Source organism: Osmia lignaria, chromosome 13, assembly GCF_051020975.1.
Source record: "Osmia lignaria lignaria isolate PbOS001 chromosome 13, iyOsmLign1, whole genome shotgun sequence".
NCBI lineage: Eukaryota > Metazoa > Arthropoda > Insecta > Hymenoptera > Megachilidae > Osmia > Osmia lignaria.
Window position 1 is genome coordinate 3,347,865 of NC_135044.1, and position 27,201 is coordinate 3,375,065.

The window sequence follows — 27,201 nt, forward strand, 5'->3', positions numbered from 1 at the left end:
ATTGAAACACTAACCCTTAACGAACATTTTGGTGAAGGAAACGTTGTTCAGAATTACCCCAGCTACCACCCCTTCCAAGGATGCTCACCTCTAGTCGAACACTCTGTATGTACCATTTACTTTTATGTAGTTTGTAATGTAACCATGTCTAATCATGTATGTACTTATTATACTTATCTACCCTCTAATGCGCCTGTCTCGCCGCATACCGATTTATTCGTCTTTTCTTTAATGACTTACGGTTTTATACATTTGTTTAATCATATACGGTTTTGTTCTACTTGCCTGATGACACGTGGTGTTATCCCATTTGCCTGACAATTTACAAACTTCACCTAGAAAAATTACAGTTGACTCTTCTCGTGTCCCCATTAATACCATAGACACAATTTCACTTCAATTTATTTTTCTTTACAGATGACGACACGTACTTCGTTCGTTATAGAAAGATTAATTACCGTCACGTGTACCTGACATTACCAGTCAAACTGTTAATATAATCTTCACAATATTCAGGCATCGTTCTAACCGGATTTCCAACGCTTACCCGGAGTTTGCCTTTTATTACCCTTACTGAAAGTGGGACGGAAATTTCGGTCAGGGAAGAAGTTGTGAAACTCGCGGATGCTGCCGATAAATGGGTGGCATATTTGAGCGGCGATTGACTTAATGTTGTGGCGTTAAATTTACGATACCTTTCTCTCTTTCTTCCTTCTCCTAATACTCGAGCAAGTTTAACACGTTTATCACTGGCGTTCAATTGGAATCATTTTTCTTACAGAACAATTTCAACTCGATATTAAAGTTACCCTTAAAGCTACGATAGTTTATACGTAACGAACTTCAGTTAGACGTGCGAAGTATCGGTTCAGAGAAATTAAACCCTTATCAGGAAATTCGACATCGTTGAAGCTTTACCATAACTTCCTTCCTTCCAACAAATTAACCTTATTCATTATCGAGAAACTTACGACCGCAGTGGCGCGCTATCAAATTCAATTCTTCAGCCGAATCTTCGCTCGATTCTGTGAAACGATAACGGGCCGACAAATGTCATCGAAACTTGGCAGAGGCCGAACGAGGTCGCAGTTTCTTGGAAGGAAACCCCTTGAAAATTCTACGTCCTCACGAAATTCCGTGTAGAAACGTTCCACTAAGTTTTATTCGTCAATGAAACTCGATACCCCACGGAATCGAGGGCAACCTTTGCTACCGGGATCGATTAAGGGTTGCTTGTCGTTTCTTCAAATTGTCGCAAACGTTCTCGCGTACCATCGCGTCGTTCGACTCGCGAAACCGTGAACCGCTCGAAATTGGAGTTAAGGTGAGAAACTTTATCGAGAGGACAAGTTTAAGATCACCTTAGCCAATCAAGGTTTAGATTAAGGCAGATGTAGTCTCTAGGGACGGTTACCATGACTACCATCCCCATTTCTGTATCCTCCTTTCTGTCCTTTCCCAATATCACCACTCATCTTACCTCTTCCCTCTCTGCTCAAAGGGAAAGGTCACCAGGTCGACTAATGTAAAATCATTTCACTTGCATTTCGTGATCACCTGATACGATTATAAGTTTCACGAAAGTCAGAAATATTTTCTTGTTCAATTTCGAGTTACTTGTCTGACTATCTATGGATTTATACTACTTCACTGAACACTTATATTCTTGTTCTACTTGTCTTTACGCTTATAAACATCAATATTTTCCAAAATTTTTTTTAGACAACTTCTTGTAACTCTTGTATAATTAACTTCTTTCAACTTTCAAAAGGTTTACATGTTGCAACATTGAAACTACGAAAATATCGATGAAAATGATTGCAAATCATGCAACCTTCGTTATAAATAACGTGTTCTTTTTTTTCTAATCCCAAACAGATTAAAAAAGTTTCCATCAGCAAAGTTTATATCAAGCGCCTTTATCTACGTAATAATTAATTCGTTATTTATATAAGCACAACTTGATGCGAGATTCTATGTAGCACGCGAGCATGATTTTGAAAGTGTTTCTCAACCTAGCGCGAATACGATCAAAACAATGTTTCCTTAAATTTCGCAGCAAAGAAAAGGGGACCTCGCGACGCGACACGGATGTTTCTATTTCTACTCCGATAAACGGCGAGAAGTGAGAAATTCAATCTCAAATATTCGTTCGTTGCGAACGAGAATCGCATTCGATGAAATTGCGTGTTCTCGAATGAAAGAAGAAAGTTTCAGCGATGTTGTTCCGGGATCACTACGATTCACCGAATGTACAGTTCCTCGATTTAATAACCGAGAGTAGGTTCCCGTAACTCGAAACTACGTTAATCATGCTGCGAAAAGTCGGGATTAAACGTTGGATCGAATTGTTCGTTTCGTGGCTTCGTTTTATTTCTCTGAATTCAAACGGATCACCGACGGTTCAAATTGAAAGAGCATTCTAGTATTTCCAGCGGTTTCCAGCACCGTACGTAAACAGTTTTATCCGGCAACGTTGAGATAAATTTGAAAATTCAATTCCACGCTCAACAATTGGTCCAAACAAAAAGTACTACTCGAAAATTTGGTTATTTCTAAAAATTCTAGGCAACGTTCTACGATAATAGCACACTGATGTATATTTTTTTTCTCTTACGGTTTGCCGCTTTCGCAGCTGGAAAATGTTTTAAAAGGCGGGAACCCGGAGAAGGAAATTTTACCGTCTCGGTAAGAAAGTTAAGCTCGGAACGTAATTCCCTGGCGAGTCGCGGTACTTTTTCGCGCGTCAAATTTTCAAGGAAACGTGACGCGCTATTTGCACGGGCGTCCATCGTCGCGACGTTTACGATTCTCCTGTAGAAGTGTAATTGAAACGCGCGAAATTAAAAGGAACAGCTTGATATTCTTCGGACTAAATGAAGTTTCATCTGCGGGGCGTGGTTTGGTGCAGTCGCAGCTGCATCTGGTACTCGTTAGCGGGAAACAGGGAGGAACAGAGGGGGACAGACGAGAGGGTTTAAGTGCTCCTGTTGCGCTACTTTCCGAATGAAAATTCATCACCGGGAATTAAGTTTTTACTTCCGTGCGTCGTACGTTTAAAACTTGGATTACTCGCCGAGCAATTTGCATTGTGAACCATCCGTCATCAAACGACTCCAGGTTTATTTTAGATAAATGCTGCCCTCTTCTATCGCGACGTTTATGAATATTATCAACGTCAGTCAACCTTCTTCCCTTGGTTAGACAAATAACGTATGTTGATATGGATACAGATTTTCGAGGCATGATGTCAACACTTTTCGGTCACAACTCGTAGTTTTTCCTACCATTTTTACTCCAGCCACGTTTCCCGACATCTATAATTTTCTCTGGTAGCACGCTTTCAGATTGTATTTCTATTTCCAGTTCGTATTTCCGGCACGCTTTTAGACGGAATTTTTCGCCTCGCCTGTGTTACCCGTAGATTTTCGCGGCGAAAGTCGCGATATATCGTTCGATGAATCAACCCCGTTAGACGGCGCGCCCGGAACATATCGGAGTCACGCAATTTCCGCCGATGAATAAGCCGCGTCGCGTCGCGGTGCCACCGTTAAACGCGTTCCCGCCACGCGTCGACATTTTAACCATGCAGAGATGCAATTTAGCGGGTAGAGCGCCCTTTGTTGGTCGATTTCGTTGTCACGAACGGAGCCGGGTTTCGGCCTTCGTTATTGTGCCACGAAAGCTCCTTTGTGCACGACGATGTCACCCTCTGCTAAAAGGCCAACGATGCTTTCGCGAGTCGCGTTAAATATTTCGTTCCACGTGTTGCGAACAGTGGCCGGAAGGGATATACTTTTTAAACTGGCTAGAAATTCGGGAAAGTTACGAGCTTACTCGAACGTGTAATGAAATTAATTTAGGCTATAAATCTTGATACGAGAACGAGCAAGGTCTTCCTAATTTTAACCAATTTTTCATCGTACGTCCTGTGAAATGAATCTTTCCGTTCGTTTATGGTTTGCGGGAAATTGCTTGAATTAATATTTATGACTTCGTGTTTCGACATAATTCGATTCGATGACATAAAATTACATATAAGTTTCCTGATTATTTTCGTTGTAGTCAAACTTTTGACCTTTTCCAAATTGCCTCGTTTTATTACTTTCATTTTACTGGTACATTAAAAGAAAATCTGGATCTAAATTGAACCGTTAACTTTCGGTTTTATTCGTCATTTGCCGTGACCACGATCGATCTTCGTCAATCGAGATTCCACGAGGCATAACGATACTGATCACCGTCTCCTTGACCGGATTTCCGGCCAACCCGAATGAAGAATCGCTCGTGAACAATGTATCCCCTCGTCAACTTACTTGCTGCCTAAGTTCCACGGTTTTCCACTTTCCCAGGAAATCGTTTTCCTTTAACGTTTCAACGGCCCGGTGAAATCTGGAATTTCTGTTCTATTCTCTCGTAAATTTCACGTTCGGTGCTGTTTCGCTTTTAAACGAGATCGAATGCTGCACGGCTGGTATAGACTGAAATATTTTTATAGCCAGCAATTGGTAAGTTTTGGTCGTTCGAATTTTCAACGGTCCAGGATCAAATCATCCTTGGTTACGTGTTTCATTGGATCACAGCAGATTTATCTAAGAAGCTTTTATTAAATTTTATAGATTATTTTTAGAAAACAAACAAAATTATACTTCGATAAACACTAGCACGATGCATATTCTGTTTCCATAAGAATCTGATAATTTTATTGACCAGTATCGAAAGACTGGCTCGAGTTTTACTGTCAAGTTTTAAGGCTCCCGAAACGAACGGCAGTCAACAAAAAGAAATGATATGGTTAGGGATTAATTTTCAAGGGTGGCCTATATTTGGCTGTTCATTTTATGACGTTTCACGTAGTTTGTGCAGTCTCGTTAATGTCAAAACGTCTACTTCGAAGCTTTTTTAAACGCTTACTGCTACCAGTTACGTCGTACTAAACATTCTTCCGCCACACGTTCCTACATCCTTCGGGATATCGGTACTTTATGCCTCCACTCAAACAAACCGTGGCGGTATTAACCTAGAAAAGCTTCGTTCGGTTTGATGCCGTTGAAATAACCGTGTTCTCGTTCAGCGCGATCCTCGTTTCTGCGAAACGTTATCCCCAACGTCGACGAGACGTATCGAATCCTTTTGTCGAAACGACTTCGCTCCGTTTTATCAGCCGCCCCTCGGAATAATTCCTTTGAAATTGTGCCTTTACTGAATACTGTCCCGCGCGCATCGTATTTATACAGGCACCTGCTTGTTTATACCGAAATTTTCTCGTTAGAATTCAAAAGCTCGAGCAGATCAAAAGGAACGTTATCTGATGTTATCGGAAGTAGTACAGGTCAATGATAGAAGGAACCATTAACTTTTTCGTTCTACGATCGCTTTTGAAAGTGGAGCAGAGAAAATTAAAATGTACCAGGAAGGGGAACTTCGTACTTTGAAGAAAATTGCTATAACCTGTTAATTGCAAAGATAGAACGTCTTGATGATTAGCCTTGCAAATGAAGCGACGAAAATTGAATCCTATCAGGTAGACTGTATTCTACGTTTCTTCTAGTTACTCTATATTAAAACATTCCCGTATTCGAAAACTTCAAATGCACTGAAAATGCAGCAGAAAATCTCTACTCTACAATCGCCGCGACTAAGTTCCATAAGGGAGAGATTCTACTCGCAATCGTCCTAGAAAGTAGAACAACAAAGATTAAAACGTGCCATGAAAACTGCGTTCTTTGTGCGTTTGTCCCAGAAATTTACCAAGAAAAATAAGAGAAACCCAGATAGAGATATCTTGGATTCCTACAGTCGGCAGAAATACAAGTTAACTGTTATAAGTAGTTCAACTCGACCATATAAGAAACTTTATCAAATTCTATGTAATAAATCGCATCTGTTCAGGAAATGTTCCCCTGCATCCCTAAAAAAAAGGTCCTGCAAAGTCGAGTGGAAGTGCTAAAGGTGTTATTTGTTGTTGCAGCTGCGGAAGCCAGTGTCGACACTCTCGATCCCGGGGGCGATGAAGAACAGCGGCGGCGTGGCCGGTGGGGGTGGCGTGGTGATCGCCGGGGGCGTTGGCGGGGGTGCTGGTTGCGGTAGCGCGACTGCTACCGGAACCGGTGAGGACGCCGGAATCGCCCTCGTTGGCGTCCATTCCGAATACCCACGGTACATGGACGACCGCCTGCTTGCCGGCGGTGGTCAAGTGAAGGGCCATTCGGGCAGCATAGGGCCGGGCTCGAAACACAAACCGAACGTCGGCTACCGGCTGGGCAGACGGAAGGCCCTGTTCGAGAAGAGGAAACGTATCAGTGACTACGCGCTCGTAATGGGCATGTTCGGTATCATCGTGATGGTCATCGAGAACGAACTGTCCAGCGCCGGTGTCTACACCAAGGTGAGTTGAACAACCCTCTCCCTTAGTAGGAATATCATTTTCTGAGATTCGTATCTCAAATCCACAGCATTAATTCTTTTAAAAGAAATCAAAGACAATCAAGCGAAAGAACTCCGCGAAATTCCTAGACCGTTTACTTTTATCCACCCTAATGTGCCCTTCTCGCGTAAAATTATCATAGAAAGCACAACAGTCAAGTACATTAGCATACAGCCTGCAGCGAACGACGGCTTAAACACCCATTTCTCCCTACGTTACGAAACGAAAACCACCCCTGTTTATGTACGCTTCCAACATTAAGCAAATTCGATTCTATTCGAATCGATCCTTGGCTAATTACGAGTACATCGATAGCGATCGATAAGATCCGAATATAAATCACGTAGTAAACTGTGACCAATTGATCGTTACAGTGATCGTACGGTTACATTCTGTTTTTTTTTTTTTTTGATGTAAATTCATAAATGAGTTTCGTGGAAGTTCGTTTCAACAATTCGTCGGAAGCACAAAACACGCTAGGATTGTGCGAACACTGAATTTAAATTGAACCAATTACAAAATGACCTACATTGGAGACACATTAAATGGTGACAACGTAAAGAAAATTAGAAACATCATAGTTTATAGAACGACCTGACACGTTAGATAGATAGAGTTGTTCTAAAAAATAGAATTTCAATAGCTCTGCACTAATTGAGATTTTATAAACGAATTAGAGTTAGCTGATCCTTTCTAATAAAATATAAATGTTTATCTACCGTTTAACAGGCGAGTGCATGAAAAATGAATTTCGAAACAGTAGTCGGTACATTTTTCCCATCACGTCCTCGAACAAAACATTGAATCTTTTAATTGCATTCGAGTGGTTAACTCTCCGCAAAACATTTCAGAATGATCAACAAACAACGTTATAAACCCTGCAAACAAAATGACCGAGTCTTTGGCAAAGGTAATAACTGCGAGGCACGCGGAATAAGCTAATGACTTTGCAAATGTTTATAAAGTACGCTCCAAAGTTAGTTTTACCTTTTTAGGGAAAAAAGGAAACTTCCCCCTTTTAAGTTTGCAATTAACACGGAACGACAGTATACTTTTGTAGAAAAGTAGATTTAAACAGAAGTATCGTTGGTTTTACCAAGGCATCTTGCTTTATACCTTTTGTCGATGACAACAATGGTACCTTTGTTCTTTCATTTTCCTCTACGACCCGTAATTTCCGTGTTAATTCAAAGGTGTTCGCATTTCGTTCGATTAACCAGCCAACAAGCGAATGGAGAGCAGAATAAAATTACTATTAAGCCATAACTTGGAATCGTAATTAAATGTCACGCGTGATCATCTGGTGAGAAAATTGTTTCATTTTCTGACGTTATTCTAGAGTTGACATTTTCTTACCTAGCTACAGATTTTCTATTACACCGTGAATTAAACAGTATCGTTTATAAATGATCAATTAAGCGTTTCACTTGGCTGAACATTATTCTTACATGACGTTTTGCTTTTCATAACCGATAAAACTTACATCCAACGATCATTTCGCGATCGAACGCCTCCTGTTTTGGTCAATCTTCACCGAACATCTTGTTTCTTACTATCTCGCTTGATTTCGTTTGCAAACTACCGGAAAACGAATAATTCAGCTTACAAACGTCCCTCGAATCGGTCGTCTGAAATTATTGCCCTGTTTATTCCCCCCCTGAGTCGTCTTTTCGTACCGCTCAAACGTACCCTTTAGCGAGCACTCGAAAGGAACCTTAACGAAGCCGTTTTCTCTCTGCCCATTCATCCCCTAATCACCCCATTCCCCATCGGGTTAGTTAAATCTAGCGTGAGCAGAGGAACGCCTTGGTTGACGACTAAATTACGTTGTTGACCATTGCAATCTTCTCTCTGAGATCGTGCCAAGAAAGCAGCGAATACATTAACAATATTCGTATACAGGGTGATGCGATCAGAAAGATTAAAATTTTATTTTTGATAAAAAAATGTAAGGGCTCGAATTTCGAGTGTACATTCAAAGTTGATTTTCTCCAAAACAGAGCCACGTATGGGAAAATTGCGTTCTATATTTTTATTTCGCTTTTTAACAAAGAATATTAGCCTTTTTTCTGTTGTATCGTTAAGCACCCTGTATATCGGGGCTTGGAGAAATATTTCAGACTGTCGACTGTGCTCGCCGGAAAGAAGGCCAGGGGATGCATTCGATTGCTCCCTTTCTTTCAAACCGTGAACGTTCTGACGGGATTCTGGGCCAAATCGTACATATCGGGGAAGCATGATCGACGTGCAACCCTTATACAGGGTGTCTTTCTTAAAATAATCTTTCAATTTGTTTCCGATAGGCTAATCAATCACGTGTCATGTTTCTAAGTAACGACAGAATTTGCTCCTCACGCTATTAATTTAATTAATTAGTTCGACTTTTAGTTGATTTGTATCGGTGTTTGATGAAGAAGAAAAAGGATTAACGAATTCAGATTCGAGAGATAGATCGAATCTGGAACAATGAGAGGGTAAAATGTCAAGAAACACAATGTAGAAAGTGTGTCAGTGAAGAAGAATGTACTGTTACCGTAACTAGAACCCCGATAAAATATCTTGTACGTGTAACGTGTCGAGATATTTACGCCTGCTCTCGGTTATCAGATTCGCTGGTTGGCAACGCGTGGCTTTTCGAAGAATTCGAAAATTCTCGCTGTTGCGCTGTTATATACTGAACGAATCGAATTGCAAATATTGGGAGGGACGGCGGAGTATATTCTGAGAAGGAAATTCCGAAAATCGACAACTTGTCGATCGCATCGAGCTTCATTCTTTATGCATTGCTTTGGGGATCGTTGCTCCTTTGCGTTTCCTAGAGAAACTAAAGAAAATTGGAACAATATTCTTCGTCTTTTATATTTATATACTTGAAAACAAAAGATAAATTTATTAATCGTAAATCTACTTTACTCGATGCTGTACTGAACGGAAGAGAAAAAAATTTGGAAACACCCTATAGAGAACCATGAAGCAAAACTATGGAACATATGAATTTTTATCAGTACGCAATTATGAAATTTCCATATCGCGTTGAACACAATGGTTCTAATTCTCTGCGCTTCGATTTACATTGCAAAACAGTGTACGGCAATCTGTTTAACGACTGAAATGTTCGTTCTGTGCGGTACAAAACTATTTTCGAGTGGCCATCATAGATGCATCTGAATTTCAACGATACATCCTTACCGATTAAGTCGAGGAAAGAAAACGCCATGTATCATTTTTCTTGCTGGAAAGATTCCACTGTATCGGAATTTCTACCGCGTCCTGTTTCACTCGGCTCCAGTTTTTCCCTCTTTTTTGCAATGTCACTCACAGATTTCGTCTGGGTATAAACAGGGAAAACTAAAAGTAAAAAGGAGTCAACGATCGTCGAATTTTTATGATACTTGCTTTCTTTTGTTCAAAGTATTAAAAGTAAGTTAATAATGATACAAAGTGAAGTATCGAGTAATGTTCACAACATTAAAATTTCTAAAATTATGCAATATTTTATCGTTTATGGAATTTTATAAAATTAACGGTCGTGTTACGAGTTTCGTATGGTGATTATATAAGGCTGACGTTTCATTTAGTAACAGGAAATTTTAATTTACGGTACGTCGCGTTTTGTACAAAGGGTGAACCGAAGGGTTGCTCGCGTCGCACAATACTTTGGTGGAATCCGTTGTTGGTGCAGTTTCACTGGCACGAAGCTGTTGTATAATTAAATACCGGAATTCGATGCAATTGTTCCCGATATTACGTTCTGCCAGATAAGCCAATACTTGTGATACGGGACGGCGATGTCGATATTCAAATGCTACGATAATATCGGTCTTCCACGTGCGCCATGTTAGAGTAGAATTAACAGGTTTCGAAGGGATGGAACTAGCAATCGGGAGAATCAATTCCACCCTTATCTAATATACGTCTAACAAACATCTTCAATTTTAATTTTCACGAGAAACGATTCGATCATTTTATATATGCAAATATTCGAATATCTTAGTAGGCGGCTTCTCTTAATTCCGCTATTCTGGTAACACGAAGACTGTTGGCTCTCTAATTCGTTTAACACCCTCATAATTACGACAGGTGACTAATGTTATTACAAACTGAAGCTTGTCAGTTATGAAAGAAACCTTTCAAGATGAAGTAGATTAGAATGTCGTTCCACACAGTGAGCCAACGAAGAAACCCTCTGTTTTTCTCTCCGAAAAATGCTTTCACACCTACCGTAAGGATCATCTCGCTTAAAAACTCACACTGTCATTAAGGTAGCTTAATAATTATTTGACATTGTCCCAGATGCGAGAGGACCACTAAAATCCCTACTCGTATCTCGACTTTGACAAACGTTGAAAAACAGAGGCTGAAAGGCAGACAAACGAACTGCAAGCGTGAAGAAGATCCCCCAAGGAGAAACTAGCTAATTGCTGCAGAGTAATCTGAGAGTAGAGGCTCGCCAATTAACACGGTGACAATGTTTGACGAAACGAAGATTAATATCTCACCGTTGTAACATTCTTCGTAACTTTCATTTCTTATACCATTTATATTGACACTTCTTGCTACGAAGAAGTTGAAGTTGAGGAGAAGAGGAATCAGCATTAGTCGAAAGATCGATCGGTGAGAAATTGTTTCAACCCGTTCGCTGCGTCTGGCTGAAGTGAATCAAAGGAAATTCGATTTCCCAGGCAGAAAGTTCGGGTAACACGTATTATTATACGGAATTCCTGAGATAACCGCGGTAGATTGGTGGCAGCCACATGCGGTACGTATCGTTGGACCGTTGCCAATGACAAACGGGGTGGAGGTAGATTTAAGTAACTAGTTCATGCTCATTGGCGTGTATCTCTCCGATCTCCTTCTGGCGCCAGGATCGCACGAGTTGCCAAGCTAGACGGTTTTCTATTTGTTTCTACGCGATTCCACGATTTTTCAACCCCATCGGCTAACTTCTACCAGGGCAACAATTCTTTTCTTGTCGCTGCTTCTTGCTACTGTAAGAGTACAAATTTCAGTTGACACCTTGAGATAAAACATCAGTGATTTACGTTGACAATTCTACGTGTTAACGGGGTTTCCTCTTAATGTTTGTAGCCGAACTCGTAATACTCTACGGTTAATTACGATCATTTCGAGGCATTGTAACTGGTCGAAAATTATTCGAATAAAAGCGACATTAATTTCGAGGAACAATATCAGCCTTATGAATTAATGGCAACGTTACGAATCTCATTTCGTCGAAGCGATAAATTCAAAAAAGGTGTTCCCTTAAATTATTCAGTACAACAGAGCCCGAGAATCCGTATTTTAACGTGAAACTTCGAAATTAAAATTATATTTTCACACTGTGGTTTTCATTTCTGTGTTATACCTCTATAAAATAACTAAACCTTGTGAGTGAATTTAATTAACATTGGCATTGCACGAATGTCTCGTAAATTTTCATCTAATTAAGGTTGATAGTAAAAAAATAATCTCGAGCACTCGTTAGGGTGATGCTGAATTTTCGTTCGATAGAGTTTCGCGAGAAAGGTCGAAGATAAGACGTCGTCGCATCGGCTCCGTTCTTTAATCCGTATCAGAAGCCGGAGGTAAAAGCACTCTGACCCATTTTTATCACGCCACTACAACGAAGACACCGGCATCCGGCGATCCTAATCCTTGCATAACGTACAAAGTCTATAAGGGTAGACCATCGAACGAGAAGCCTGGCGAAAAGTCGGAGCTTGTATCGACCACAGTAACCGACGTGTCTGACGTGAAATCGAAATGAGAAAGCTCTGTTGGTTTCCCTCCTATTTTCTTCCTTTTCCCTTCTTTGTCGCGTAACGCAATACTGAGTATCGTGGGGAAAAAGAGTAGAAGCGAATACGAGAGGATAATCCTTGCTTCGAAATGGATCGTACCGATGAAACTGTTGAAATTGTAGTCTAAAGTGTAGATTACACGATTCCTTTTTCCCTTCTTTTTATTTTTCTATCTTCAGTTTGAAATAAGAAATGGAAAAAATAATTATCACGCTTCAATTCATTGGGGGTTGGATTAGAAACGTAATAGAATTTCTGTAGTTTCATGAAATGTTTCGAAAATTTGATCAAACTTTTTAATTAAGATTAGTTACATTAATTTTAGAGTGTAGAATATTCTGTCACATATATTTCTAAATATCAAGCTTGTAATTTCTATGATTAAAATGTTCGATTATAGAAATTTTGAAATGTACAAAGAAGTGTTTTCGGACACAGTTTTATCCCAAGGAGCACAATACTGACGTGAAAAAGGAATTCGATGAAACACAAAAGTAAAAAACGGTAGAATCGTATCTTTTTTAGCTGTTCCAATTTCCGTTCGCTTTTTTCACATTTTCCCTGGCTTTTGTAACAGATTTCACAGTGTCCGTGTTTCATTGCGATTACTTGGCGTTCTGTTTTGCAATTTAAACGGTGCTGACCTGGAAGGGCTCGAAGGGTGGTCCACAATTTACGATTTTGGATACCGGGTGTATCGTACGTCTATTGAAGAGCTGAGACGGCAAAACGAGACTGGGCGGTCTCCCATGGCGAGCGTATATTCTCGTTCAAGAAATTCAGAAAACGTTTGGATTGCTTTCTGGTCCGATGTAATTTCAAATCGAACCTCTCGTAATTTAAAGTCTGGTTTCCATAACGTTATCTCGCATCGGGAACCGATTATAAAGACGAATGTCTGAAATAAAGAATACAGAAGCTTTGTTTTCAGAGGAAATCAGGAAACAATTTTAGACATTTAATAATTTATTGTTTTATAAAATATTTATTATTTAGATTTCACTCAAATCCAAAAAATTTTTAAACAAATCAACTATTCCCACCTGGAACAATATGTCCGTCAACAACTAATGGATTAAATTAATTAATTACTAGCCAACGAAACAGACCAATGTACACGAATTTGCTAAATTTCCGAATGCGTGCAATTAAAATCACAAATGAAATTCACTCAATTTGACTAGTTAAGCTGCTCAATTAAAATTAATTATAATTTTCAGTCGCACACGGTATCCACCGTTCATAAACGTTAACAAATAAAGACCAGTTGTAACATAAATCAATTTATTCCATCTATCACGGTTATCATGAAGCTTGGATACAAATTAGAACTTCATCTACTAATTATCCGAAACGTTCCGCAATTCAATGAAACAACACGAAATGGAATTCTCTAAACCTCTAAACTTCCTATTACATCTGTAAATTTAATACAACTTAATCTTCCCTGAATTATGCATCAGTGTAGATTACCAATGACGATATTTCACCCGTATCACTGTGTAATCATTGATAATTATTTTGTTAATGATGTTATTTGAAAATGGATTAAATGGGTTAACTAGATAAAAAAGAAAACTGGTTGTATACACTCCATAGGTCTTCGTTGTCGAATTACAAAGGTTCTCTTCCATGGGTTTCAATCTCCTCTAGGAACGTTTCTTCGTCTCAGTGGTTGGACAAACGTGGAAATGGTCCTTGAGGGAATCGGCCGGAAGCGCTTTCTTATCGTGTACGCGAGGCCAGAGTGTTTTCCGGTGTGCCAGTCATCGGAGAGGATTAAGCCAGCTCGGCGATAAAGCTTTTTGCGGCGATAAATTTTCAGCTGGCGAATCGTCGTGTAGATTCGAGGAGAAAACGTTGCCGGCTCCAACTTTCTGCAAATGCTTTTTATCCCCCGGTAGGAAATTTTCTCTGTTCTCCTCGAATGACCGATTGAATCGATTATTTTCTGCTAACAAATTTCTTGCCGGTAAATTTCTAAAATTTACGTAACATTTTTATTTGTATATCGCGCACCTCTAATATATCCTTTGCAACATAGAACTCTCATAAAAACGGGGATGTAATTTTCGTCAGATGAAGGAACTCCCTAATGCACATCCATAAATTCTGCAAAAGCAATCCTGGAAGATATTCCTTTCAAATGCCAGGCTATTATTTCGTTCGACATACACGCAGCCACTCTTCCAGTTTTCGTGCAACCAAGTTTCCACTGGAAGTTCCTCATTCATCTCATGCAATAACCCCACAGCGTGCGTGCATTCTCTCCGAGGCACGATGTCAAAGAAAATAAGCTGGCGGCTTTTTTTTCTCTCTCCCCTACGCCGGGAAAAAGGCAGCAAGGGACTGTGCATGTTTTTTATTTGCATACTTCTCTTTCGTAGCAGCCCCTTTGATGTCGCAAGCAATTGCTCCCTGCATTGTAATATCCGAACGAAGATCGAATCGCTACGATTTCCTTTCCGCGAAATAACTTTTCAAGTGTTTCCGCGTTTTTTCCTAACACTTTGACGTTTTTCTTTACACGTTCCATGAAATCCTTGTCATGCGTGATAAAAAATTAGTAATAAATGTTGGAAAATTTCTGATTTTTAAATTTTAATTAGTATTCGATAGAGAGGATAAAAATAAAACTGGCATATTTAAGATAGTAATCTCATCACGATCAATCATTAGTTTTCTCCAGCACTCGGCACAATTTTCTGGTTCAAGAAGATCTTTTTATATCAGGATTAACATGTTCCTGAAGCTCGAGCTGACACAAGATGATAAAATACGATCCTTGATTCGAATCGAAGCCCCGCGGGAAATTATTTCAGTGTAACAAGATTAACCGATCCACGCCATGATAAAAATACGTATCATCTTCGATATTCTAATTAATCGCATAATGCATTATTCTCTATTTAAACATTTACCGTAATATAGTACTTAACGTTAATTACGTCTACACGATGGAGAATGGATCGTTGAATTGTAATTTGAATTTTATTTTACATGATAAAACGTGATACAATGATCTCACGATGTCGGAAGATTATTCTCGATCCATTTTCCAGGGATTCAATAAGGTTACAACAGTGGAAAATATGACGCTACCAGTGTAAAGGGTACGATAAATATTTAACAATAACGGTGTTCGATGAACCTCAATTTACAATTCGAACACGAGGCATAAATCTCCGATCGCAAAATTCCGGATTCGACGTCCTCCATCATTTAAAGTTTCCATGGCGTTGCGTTTCCGCGACAAAACTATTCATAGCATTTTCCCTGGGAATCATATTTCATGCGATTGCCTGTAACAGCTCGAAGCAAAAAAAAAAATTGATCTAAATATGTCATGTTCTGCACACTTATTTTCCTACCCTCGTTGAATCCCCCCACAACGAGACAGTCATTTGAAAAATAACCCTTTCAAAGTGACAGATATACATTTTTATTCTGAAATTGAATAAAATATTTCACATTCATTTGCTACCATTTTCAAGGGATTATATATGAAACGAGTTATTTTTATCTGATGATCTTCATTCGAGATAATTCGAGGATCAGTAACCACAAGGGTATACGATTTCTGTCATATTGATTACAACTGTGTCTGACTAAACGCGGACCTATTCTACTTGCGTTTCGTTTTCTCCCTCTATTTAAGCTGTATGCATTAACAGCGTTGAATGTGAAAGTGGAAATGACCGTGTATAGTCGGACACCATAATTGCAATTATTTAAAATGCCATTGTTCCATTTTTCAATTTAATCTTTGCATAAATCATATTGAATTCATAGTGATAGCTACCAGTGGCTCTTACGACATTTAATCACACTAATTATTATAATTAAATATTAATACAGATTTCTTAAACGAGAGTAATCTTTCGTAAAATTACAAAAACTTTTAATTAAAATAGTTTAAGAAAGAAAAAATAATAAATGCCACTTAATGTAGGACTTAACTCATCTATACATGAGAAGACAACAATTTTTTGTAAAAAAAGAAATAAAGAAAACTGTGTTAAATTAACAGCTGGAAATAAACGTGAACACTGTATAAGCCACTGGTAGCTGCATTCCACTAATTAGTACACGAATTATTAATCAAAGGACGATTGAATCGAGTTAATTGTCGAGGCAAACACGAATGCCTTTAACCATCCCCTCTTAAATTAACGAAGAAGGGTAGGTAATTAGAGGATCTCTCATAGCAGCGTGTCAAACAATCGAGATTCGTCTTCGTGGCGTGAATACTGGCTGAACAAACAATGACCAAATGGACGTATTCCACTAATTTCCAAGGGCGTAACCGAACGCTACGGTCGAACCCGACATGCGCAGCTACAGATCATACCGTCGCCATAGAAACGTTGTGAATCTTAAAGGCATGCATCCCGAAGATCGTCAAATGTCTTTATTTATAAACGTTGACACGTACGCGACACGTATGACCCATAACCCATCTAATTTTTTCCACCTGAATTACAAATCAGCTGATTAAAGGAACTGAAATTGGGACTGAGGGAAAAGCATAAATAGACTTTCTACTTTTATTAAATAGAGTTTTTATTAAATAAAACAGTGTCACTTACAAAGTGTTAGATAACTTATAAAATGAGTACTTAGAATAAAATTTTTAATAAATAGTTACTTCCTTTGATAATTAGTTTCAAATTGTATTTCAGTGAAATAAAGCACAAGTTTCCGGTTTAATTATTTTCAATTTAACATCGCCGATGCAAGAAGCAACATTTCGGAAGTAAATTACAATTATCGCGCACGACCAGGTAAAAGTTCATGAAGAATATGCCGCAGGCCATGTTAACGAGTTGATAATTACCTGGAAGCGGTTCAACTTTCCCCCCGACTAAAGCCTTCGTGAAGTATTCTCGCACTTAATTTTCCTAGTTCTTCTTTCATTTTTTAACTAAATCTCGACTTGGCCACGATACATCATCGGCACACCTGCACTTTTATAATTAAACCTTCGAAATATCCGGAATATGAATATCGGCGAGTGAATTCCGAATTTCCGCAGACAAAGTTCATCCAATATTTGCCTACCATCTAGATGAAATTGAATGTTCTTTTTTCAATATGAAATCTCGATGAAATTGCATTACTATATAAAAAGAAGCATCTTCATTTTTAGAAGAATTTTATCACTTCTGGTAAAATCCTTTTACTTTTGAGAGTTTTTAAATTCAAAAAAAACCCTGCAAAATAAAGATTGTTTGAAATTATTCTGATTCCATCGGTCAAAATTATGCAACGACCTCTTTTCGGTATTTTACAATAAATTTGTAACCCGATTATTGCTCGTTATTGTGTTCCGATGAGATACAGTGCTTGTTTCTGTTAGAACAAAGATAATGAAACCGACCAGTGTAAACGACCTAATTAATATAATAAAATCCCAGAATCGCGGTCTATTTTCCAACGCATTATCTATTAATCCGATTAACAATCAATAAAACACGTTTTATAATACTTTTATCCGAAATATCTTTTTTCAAATTAACAGAGTCTGGTAATTGCGAAAAGATTCGTATGAAATTAAAATTGACAAGATTTCAATTAAGATACAGTCAATACGTCTTTTCTATCAGAAGGAGAACAATTAATAACGCGTCATGTTTACCAAACGATCGCCTCGGAATGACGGAACTAATATCGAACCACTCAGGGACTTACGATCGTTTAATAAGCCAAATGACGGGCTCGTTCGAGCCACGTCGATGGCAAACAATAATGTCGAAGGAAACAATAACTAATCTCGGTCCTGAACCTTCTGCAAACGTGATATACAAGCAACACCAGCGTTGAAAATAACCGTCTGCACAATGTGTGTGTGCTCCGGCTGTATACACCATAAATATGAGTTGCAGAACTGTAGACAGAGTTCTGAGTAATTCTTGAATTTGTACAGTTATAGTAACGTATGAATTGAATTGTTCAGAACTAAAATAACCCACGTTGAGTGTTACTCAATTTTCAATTGAAAATAAATTAGAAAAATGAATGACAATGCTGTTAGGTATTGTTTCGATGGAAAATATTGCAAAACAACAATTCCTCATTGTTCATGTTGCCAAAATCGGTTCGAAATACGCTGACCTCGCGTTTCCTTACAACGTCAGCCGAAATCGAAGCGTTTCACTGAAAAATAATTCCCCGTTCGTCGACAATACAGTCGCGGCGAAAGCAGTTATCAAGCGACAAAGCTTCCATTTCCCCGGCTTGTATTTCATTTGAAATCAATAATCCCCGCTCGCTGGTTCATTCGAGAAGCGGATTTCTGCACGTACCGGATTACGTCTCGCGGTATTGTCAACGAGACGAACGAGAACCCTTTTGGTCGTCGTCCAAAACTGTCGCCTCTGCCTTTGCAAGCGATTCCTCTTATCGTCGTACTACACAACGACAAGGTGTTCCTCCTTCTTCGAAGCGTTTAAAGAGAAGCGAGAATCATTAAGATTGCCATAATTGAATCGATCATCAACCAAGCTTCATTCAGCAAGCGATATTTCAATTAAATTCGAATCCCAATAGCACCGATCGTAGGAAGCCGAAATGCACGCTTTACACAACCCTCTTGTGGATAATTTATATTCCTCTTACATGTAATTAATTAACCGACTAGCGACCATTATGAAAACCACAGATTCGTTACCACGAAACCGGAAACTGGCCACTAAATGCTAGTACCTACTACTTGTTGAACAGTGAAATTAGAACATTAATATCGCTGATCTCTGCAATGAAGGATTATAATCATTTTTCAATGTATCCAAATAGCAGCAAGAAATGAACTTAAACTCGTTTAAGAAATAACTTCGGTTCGATGTTGGCCAATTAATTACATAGAGAATATTCATTGCTCAAAGAGCTTCGAGCGATTCGAGGACTCTTCATCCAAGGTTTAACAATCCTCGACGTGTGTCCCTTTTGGAACTTCCGCTTTCTTGAACCACCAATGAATTTTCTGTGATCGAGGAAATTGGATAATTTGTATGTTTATAATACGAGTAGTCATGAAAGGAAAGGATATAAAAGTGTTCTTTCTAGACTCGTAATCCTCGAAGATCCTTTAACGAAATGACGCGAAAGAAAGCAAAGGACACGGGGCAGTGATATTTTATTTTCCCGTGGATATAGTTGGAGTGTCAGCTCCACTTTACGAGCTTCGAAAACGCGGTCAAGACGATTTAATGTGACCGGTAAAAGCGTGACTCCCGTTCGACTTTTACGAGCCGGCAATAAGTGTCCTTAGGCAACCATCTCGATCTTTCATTATCCTGCATCTACGAGTGTGCATCCTTTTTCTTCGTCGCGGTCTTAATTAGTCTTTTAGAGGGAATGCACTCGGGAGAATTTTAACAGAGCACTGTCCTTACTCGTTTCGGACAAGTGGTAATCGTGACACTTTACTACAGAAGTTCATTCGGTGCAGTTTCAATTGTCTCAATTTTTCAAATCATTTCTATCGTGAAATCTCCTTCGTTCACAATCATTCTATTCAGAATTATTATTTGAAGCGTTGCGCTGTTTATCTTACGATACTAATACCCAGATAAAATGTGAAAATTGAATACATTCAGAAAGATTAATCGTCGCCCGTCCGTTTCTACGTGACGATATGAATTTTTTAGTAAGAAATACCATTTTTACTGTGTTTTCAAATTACGGCCATCGTTGCTGCATCATCAAACGCGCGAGCACAATTTTAATTATTCACGTGCCGCGTATCGATCGTGTTAACACGTTAGAAACAATTTTTTAAATAATTCGTTGGTCGGTGGACTCATTAGGAACTTTTATGAAAACTAAAAGAACGCTTTTATAACGACCAGCGTGTTCGTTCTTTCGAACGAATGATTCGAATTATTTTTTCGCAGTTTCAATTTGAAATTTATAATTACCTTTTGCCCATTTCGAAATGAAGATATTTAACTTTAAATACCATGTCTCGATTCAGTTGGCGGAATGATGAATTTTTAGAACACAATTGTGCAGTTTAAAGAAAGAAGCATATCCGTGAATATATTCTTTCTTTCCTGTGGTTTTCTCTTCGTATAATATAGGGAGCAGGGAAATTTCGACGCTCGTAGAATAAAAACGATGTACCATGACGGAACTGGGATTTACGAGGACGACGTTTTATTTGTTGCAGGCCTCGTTTTACTCGACAGCACTGAAAACCCTGATCTCTGTGTCTACTGTGATACTGCTTGGCCTCATATTTGCTTACCATGCCTTAGAAGTTCAGGTGCGTATAAAAAAAGAAAAGACTCCAATAGGCTCAATACAAAGTCCTTGTAGCGTGCATGTAAACAATTTCCCGTGGAAAAATTCCATGGTACGAGCATGAGAAAAGTGCACGATATAAACCTGTGGCATTTGCACCCGTGTATCTCTAGCTACAAGGTTTCATTTCAGCGGAACATAGTACTTTCGGGCAATAGGGAAGTCTCAATTGAATGAATGAAACACAGGGTGGCTCAAACGTCATGGAAAGATTTGGAAAGTTAGTAACTCTTTTAAATTTAATTTTTGCTTCCCTTTTTCTTTTGGGATTTGACTAAAATTATTTTAAAATTAAAACGTTCAAATTAAATTTAATTTATTATAAAAAATATATTCTTTACCTAATAGTGATGAATTTTCATCTGAAAGATTTTTTGTTACGGCGACCAAATCGTACCACAGTTTGTATTATTCTAAATAATTATTTAGATTATTTTAAATAATCTTCTGACACAATATTTTAATATTTTCATTCTATTCAAAATACGTATCAGAAGATTACTTGAACAATTCTGAACTCTGTTCTCACCTATTTTACCTTCCTCTTTTCCAACCCTTCTTTCTCTCCCCCTGTGTTGAATTGACTCGCCTATTAAGCGTACATTATGCTTAGAACCGTCCCCTTAATGAATATCTAATGATGATTAATCGAGTAATTGAAAACTAATTTCACCGGTTTCCCGTTACTTTCCGCCACCACTTGATTAGATCTGATTAATGACCGTGAAGTTACGCCGGCACAAAAGTGATACCCTACTAACGGGAGATCGGTGAATAATGAATTGTGAGCAAGATAATTTGTCGGGCCAGTAAGTAAGTGACGATCTAACGAGTACCCGTCACGGGCTCGGATTTCCTTTCATGTTTCGTGTCGACCAGACAGCCATCGAAATATCGAAATCTCGACAGATGAAAATTCATATACGATATTTAATTTTCTACTTTATTAAAATTTCAATACCGAAATTGCGGAAACAAAAGTCAGAGATACATGAATTTCGTCGTTAAATAGGCACGACCTCATTAAAATCGACATTGTCCGATATCTCTGGCCCCGTAGTAAAACGATCCGCATTTATTACAATACGCGTAAATTGCTCGTTAAAATCTCTACCTCACCCACCGTTAAGCGTCGCTTGAATTTTCATGAAGGCAATTTTATTTTAATTCCCCGAACGCAAATGAACGAACGGCACTGGCTCTAGTGATTTAACGAGCTTCCGAAAAGCTGTTATCCGACGAATTTCGGAGTTAGATTGACTTAATCGATTCAGTGGTATCATCGATGAGGTTGATTACTATTTTCAAGTACAGTGATTCTATACGATATAATAATTAATAAAATCACGAGGAGAAGCAACGTCGAAATATTGCAAAAGAATCGATATTCGCGAGGAATAGAGATTCGATGTTCTGTCGAACGAACGGAACCAATTGCCGTATCAATAATTCGATCAACCGTGAATTTAGATTTAGATCCATGATTCGGCTGTCTGATGGTCGAAAGAAAGCCGGTCACCGGCTGGCGAATTTCGCTAGGTATGCTCGTTGATGTCGCGATTACGAGCAGCATAATCGTGACAACCAGAGCGTTTCGCGTCCCTGAATTTCGTATCGCATTGTACGGTAATTCGATTGCCACCCTACCAGCGAGAAAATTGCGAATTGTTCGCGATGACGGACCGATGGCGAGCGGCGCGGCGCGTTCTAATTGCGTTACCGTGCCCTGTTGCACACCCACTGCATAATACCGCGAAAACGACACGGTTTCCACGAAGCTGCGTCTGTTCTGTGGCTGACAAATGTGATCAGCCACTGGGAACGCTAACAATGGACCAACAGTGAAAGCGAATCTTTCGAAAAAAGATGGCTGGTTTTGTTCGAACCACGGTGAAGTGAATAGCTCTCATCATAAATAGAAAAAAGCGAATGTATTTCTAAATTATTCTCTTCTCTGAAAATTTGTATTTAAAAAGTAATTTCTTGAAAAGAGATACACAGTGTCCTAAATTAAATAGAAATTAATAGTTGCACTATGAACAACCAAAAAGTTACATCTCAAGTAATTCTGAACATATTGTTCCCTGGTAAAAGATCCTTTTAGTTTCCTCAAACATCGTCCATCTTCTTGAAAATACAAAATCTCGCCGCTTCTAAGCATGACACAGTAGCTAAGCATACAACTGTGAAGATTCTCTCATAAGAGGAATTAATTACCAACTCATTTGTATAGTACGTGACAGAGTGCTGCTAGCGGATATCTGATTTGTCCAACGAAACCGATTTACCCCCGTTATCTAGGTATCAGGTCGATGGAAGAGCGTAATTGATGATAGGACCACGAATGGTCCGGTCGGTACGTTGGTAGATTCATCCACAGTAGTATGAACCGTCATAAGTCAGACGGGAGGATCCGTGCTCGGGCTGCAACAGCGATAACGGGACGGTTTCTTCGAATTCCCATCGGGATAATCTCCGGACCATATATCAAGCTGAATGAATTGCATTAGAGCCGGAACGAGAGTCAAATATCTCGAGCAGAGAATCGCTGGTCAAACGATACCACTTGTGTAGGATTCGCTTACGGTGTAATTAAGCTCCTACATTGATCGACGATCCTGACGAAACGCGATTAACACTCACGGTCACGCCAAAATTATGGATTGTAGCAATTTTATTCTAATTTCGATCTCTGGTAATTCTAAATTATCAGCATTTCGATCGATTCGAAACTTCGAGGTTTCTACATTTTTAATTGATTAGATTTCTAAGCTTTTTAATTTCTTAACATTCAAGTTTCTAAGTTCTTAAGTACCTTAGTCTCTGAATATCCAGCTTCCCAACTTCAAAGCTTCCAAATTCTTAGCTCCCAAATATCAAAGTTTCTAAGTATCTAATCTCTCAAATATCTAAGTTTCTAAATGTTCAAGTTACCAAGTTCAACGTTTAAAAATTTCTAAGCTCCCAATTACCTACATTTCTAAGTATCTAAGTTCCCAAATACCTAAGTTTCTAAATGTCTAAGTTCCCAAGTTCAAAGTTTACTAAATTTCTAAGCTTTCTAATACCTAAGTTTCTATGTATCTAAGTTCCCAAATTTCAAAGTTTCCAAACTGCTAAGTTCTCAAATTTCTAAGCTCCCAAACACCAAAACAATTTTCATATACCCAAGTTTTAATATCCATATCACTGTTATTATAACATCCACTTGGAAGTTTCGAAAATTAACAGGATTAATTAGGACATTCGAGAAACCGTATGCGTCCTATTTCCACGGTAACAAGCTTCGTATAAACGCCATAATACCATAACACACTCACGTTAAAAACTTCATTACCCTTAATTAGAGAATTTATAACATTTAATTACGTATACACCATACCTCGACCCTCTTCTGTTATTTACCCGATACACCATAGTAAACTCATTTACCGCTAATGTTTCTTGTTCAATAATAAATCCAACAACGTTTCGAGGGAAACGATGAAAAAGAAACGAGAACGATTTATAGATCGATAGTATTTGCTCGCAACAGGATGCGCAACCGTCCGATGGTAAATCAAAGTTTGAAATCAAGAACGGCCTGTTAGCTCGTGCAAACACGACTCCGACGTTTCGAGTTTGAGAACCGCTCGAACGAACATCTTTCTTTGGTATCAATATTTGAGTTGGCTCTCAAATGTGCCAAGCGGAAACTGCCCAAGTGAGGTAACACGCATCCGACATCCCTTTATCCGTGGCTAACTTATTAAGAGGGATTTCGAACGTAAAGGGAGGAGCAGTTTCCTTGGAAACTTGCTTCGATTATTAAAACAAACGCTCCTCTATTTTCCTTCCTCCAAAAACGTAATATAAGCAATCGATAAATCTTCCAGATAGATTCCTGATAAAACATTAGAAGAAACCGTGGATATGTTGTTGAAATACTGAATACTGATCACTTTTTGTCTATTAGCTTCTCCCTCATGATTTATTCATAGGGTGTAATATAAAAAGCAGAAGAAGAATGATTAAACGAAGAAACGAATCTAATTTCAGATGATTTCAATGAAGATGTTACATTACACATAAATGTTATGATATAATTAAGACCTTAAACTCGTTTCATAGATTTTATTTAGACTTATCAACTTATTAACTAATTATACGTACAAGTATTTCCATGCTTCCATTACAATATTGTTAATTCAATTCTCTACAATATGTCAGCATATTTCTACGTCTATTGTTTTCTAGAAATTCGTGTTGTTCGTGGAAATTCGTTTGTTTGATCGAACTGCTTTAAATTTATTATATTCAGTACCGAGAAAATTGATTCATTCCGTGGCGAACCGAATTTCACGGTAATTTTATAGAATAAGTTGGTTTACGGGCGCGGGACGTTTTCCGTAAATCTTGACAGAAAAAGCTACGTATATCAGAGCAGAAGCGGGACTCGGATTCGCAAAAAGGGTCGCGAATAATGCAGTCCGCGAATCCTTGTTGGGGAAATACGCTTTCTAAGGAACGAGAAAGAGGAAAGGGGCAGAGATACGCGCGAACTCCGCTTTATTTAATCCCATGCACTGAATGGGTCTAGGCAAGAAAGTTTACGAGACACCGGGATTAGCATCTTGAACCGAGGAGCGTAAAAACATTTTTCTGCAAAGAAGTGATTCTACGTGTTTTTTCTTCTTCTGTGCCGAGTGCTCCTTACGTCGACAACTGGTAATTGTTTAAAGATTGGAAACTAGATTCGACACAGAAATTGGATTGATTATTGCGCGTTTTCGTTCAATTTTCAAGGGGATTACGAGAAACTCCTCTCTGCGATAAGAACACTACCGCTGTTAGAATATTCATGTTCTACGGAAAAAGGGTGGTTCATCGACATTCGAAAAATCATTTGCGTTCCTATGGACACCGAGCGACTCTTTACTTTCAAAGAATCGCTTTCGCGATGCACGTAAATTTATCGATTACGTCGTTTACGAGCGACTGTCGATGTCGATGTCGTTTCAGAATGAGAGGAACACAAATAGGGAAGACGTTTAATACTTTACTGTACCCATAACAAGTCTTTCCTTTCCTTTGAATATACACTTAGGATTTGAAGTCTTGTTACATCAAGTGCGTACTGGGAGTTACAACAAATAATCATGCCTTTACTACTACATAAACTTGTAAACACAGCCTGAAGATGTCCTAAAATGACGATGTAAAGCAGCCAATATATCGCTTCTTTATGCTGCTTTTTCTTTAACATTACGCTGTTGGGTACGCGCGTTCAGGAACACGATAATTTGCATATCGATCATCGCTTATCAGCAAATGTCCTCGTAGGCTTTTCTTGTCCCAGTTTTCTACACAATCATAATCCAAGGAACGATCGCTCGTTCGTTTCCAGATATCGTGAAATTTTGCTCTTAAAAGGAACGATAAATCGTAACAGCAAATTTATGAAAAGCTGTCCGAGGTTTATGGAAATGATATAATTATGCAAAACTCGAAGGGATGCAAGAAACGGTGAGCCCGTCGCAATCAACGCGTTAATTGATATCGATGAAACGTCAAAGAAAGCGAATTTCTCAAACTGCCGCAAAACAATCGAGTTTCTGCAATACTCGACGGTCTCAGCTTGCATGCTTCCGTAGGGCACGTTCCCAACAGAACGTTCGGCTCGCCGAGTTTACATAAGCATCGGTCATAAACCGCGATCCGTGACTAGCTACGTAACCCGTTCTTGAACCGGCGTAACAACGGCTAATCCCTCGGAAACGAGCGTTGTAAACTGTAAACTATCACCGGTATTACAAATTTTAATGGATCCACGGCACGCGATTCCTCGAAGATCACGATAATCTCATGGGACGTACTTGTTCGATGTACCTTCGTCTTTAAGTTTAATTCCTTCTCCAATGAAATTCAGAGTTTATAATCGATAAGATATTATTTTGGAATTACAAATCCAGTAATTAATATTCAGATCCTTTTTCAATCATTGATTCTACAGTATTTTACTGTTATCTGGATTTTATGTAATCATCTTACGTCCGAAAGGTATTCTTTCGAGGGGGAACGATATCGAGTAATTCGAAGTGGAATTGATTGAATGACCGTGACACGCTTCCGATTGTCTTCTGCATAATTCAGACGATTTGATAAACACTTCGCTTTGATTATTCAGTCCCGAAGCTCCTCGTACGAATTATCGGCGCAAGAATGAACTAACACGCAATTCGTCGAAGTTACAAAGTTTCGTTCTTAAAAAATCCGAATCTGTTACAATGACACGGTGAATGACCCTATTGATAGAAAGTAGAACACTCTAACAACCAAAGAACAAAAGCAAAAGGGAATGAAACGAATGGGAAGCACGAAACAGCTTTCCGATAGCCGGCTTTAGTCGTATGTAGACAACAAAGAGTACTCGGAGGATCGCGGTTAAGTGTTCTCCGTTTAATTAAACGTAACACTCGGATGGTCGTACAGATCTACGACAGTAATCCTCGGCGAAAGACGTCGGAATGTTTAACGTGGCACGTGTACGGGAAAGCCGATTTGTTCGTGGTCGTCTAAACGGCTCCAGTTATCCAGAAACGGTGTATATTCATAAGGAAAACCGGGAACGTGGTCCGCGTTGTAATCCCGGTCGGTTCTAATTTCGACGATCACTTTTAGAACGGTGTT

The 27,201-nt window shown here is 38.9% G+C and overlaps 1 protein-coding gene across 6 annotated transcripts in view; it reads left to right on the forward strand.

Moving 5' to 3' along the window:
• The window catches only part of SK (small conductance calcium-activated potassium channel), a 126,293-nt gene that overhangs the window by 80,274 nt on the left and 18,818 nt on the right, over positions 1-27,201 (forward strand). For all 6 annotated transcript variants that reach the window (XR_004580815.2, XR_004580814.2, XM_034319106.2 and 3 more), the window contains 2 exons: positions 5,972-6,388; positions 20,399-20,494. Coding sequence is in view for 4 of the 6 variants with exons in the window: in XM_034319106.2 (XP_034174997.1) it covers positions 5,972-6,388; positions 20,399-20,494 (513 nt within the window). In the remaining 2 variants the exon portion in view is untranslated. The remainder of the gene's footprint in view (positions 1-5,971; positions 6,389-20,398; positions 20,495-27,201) is intronic.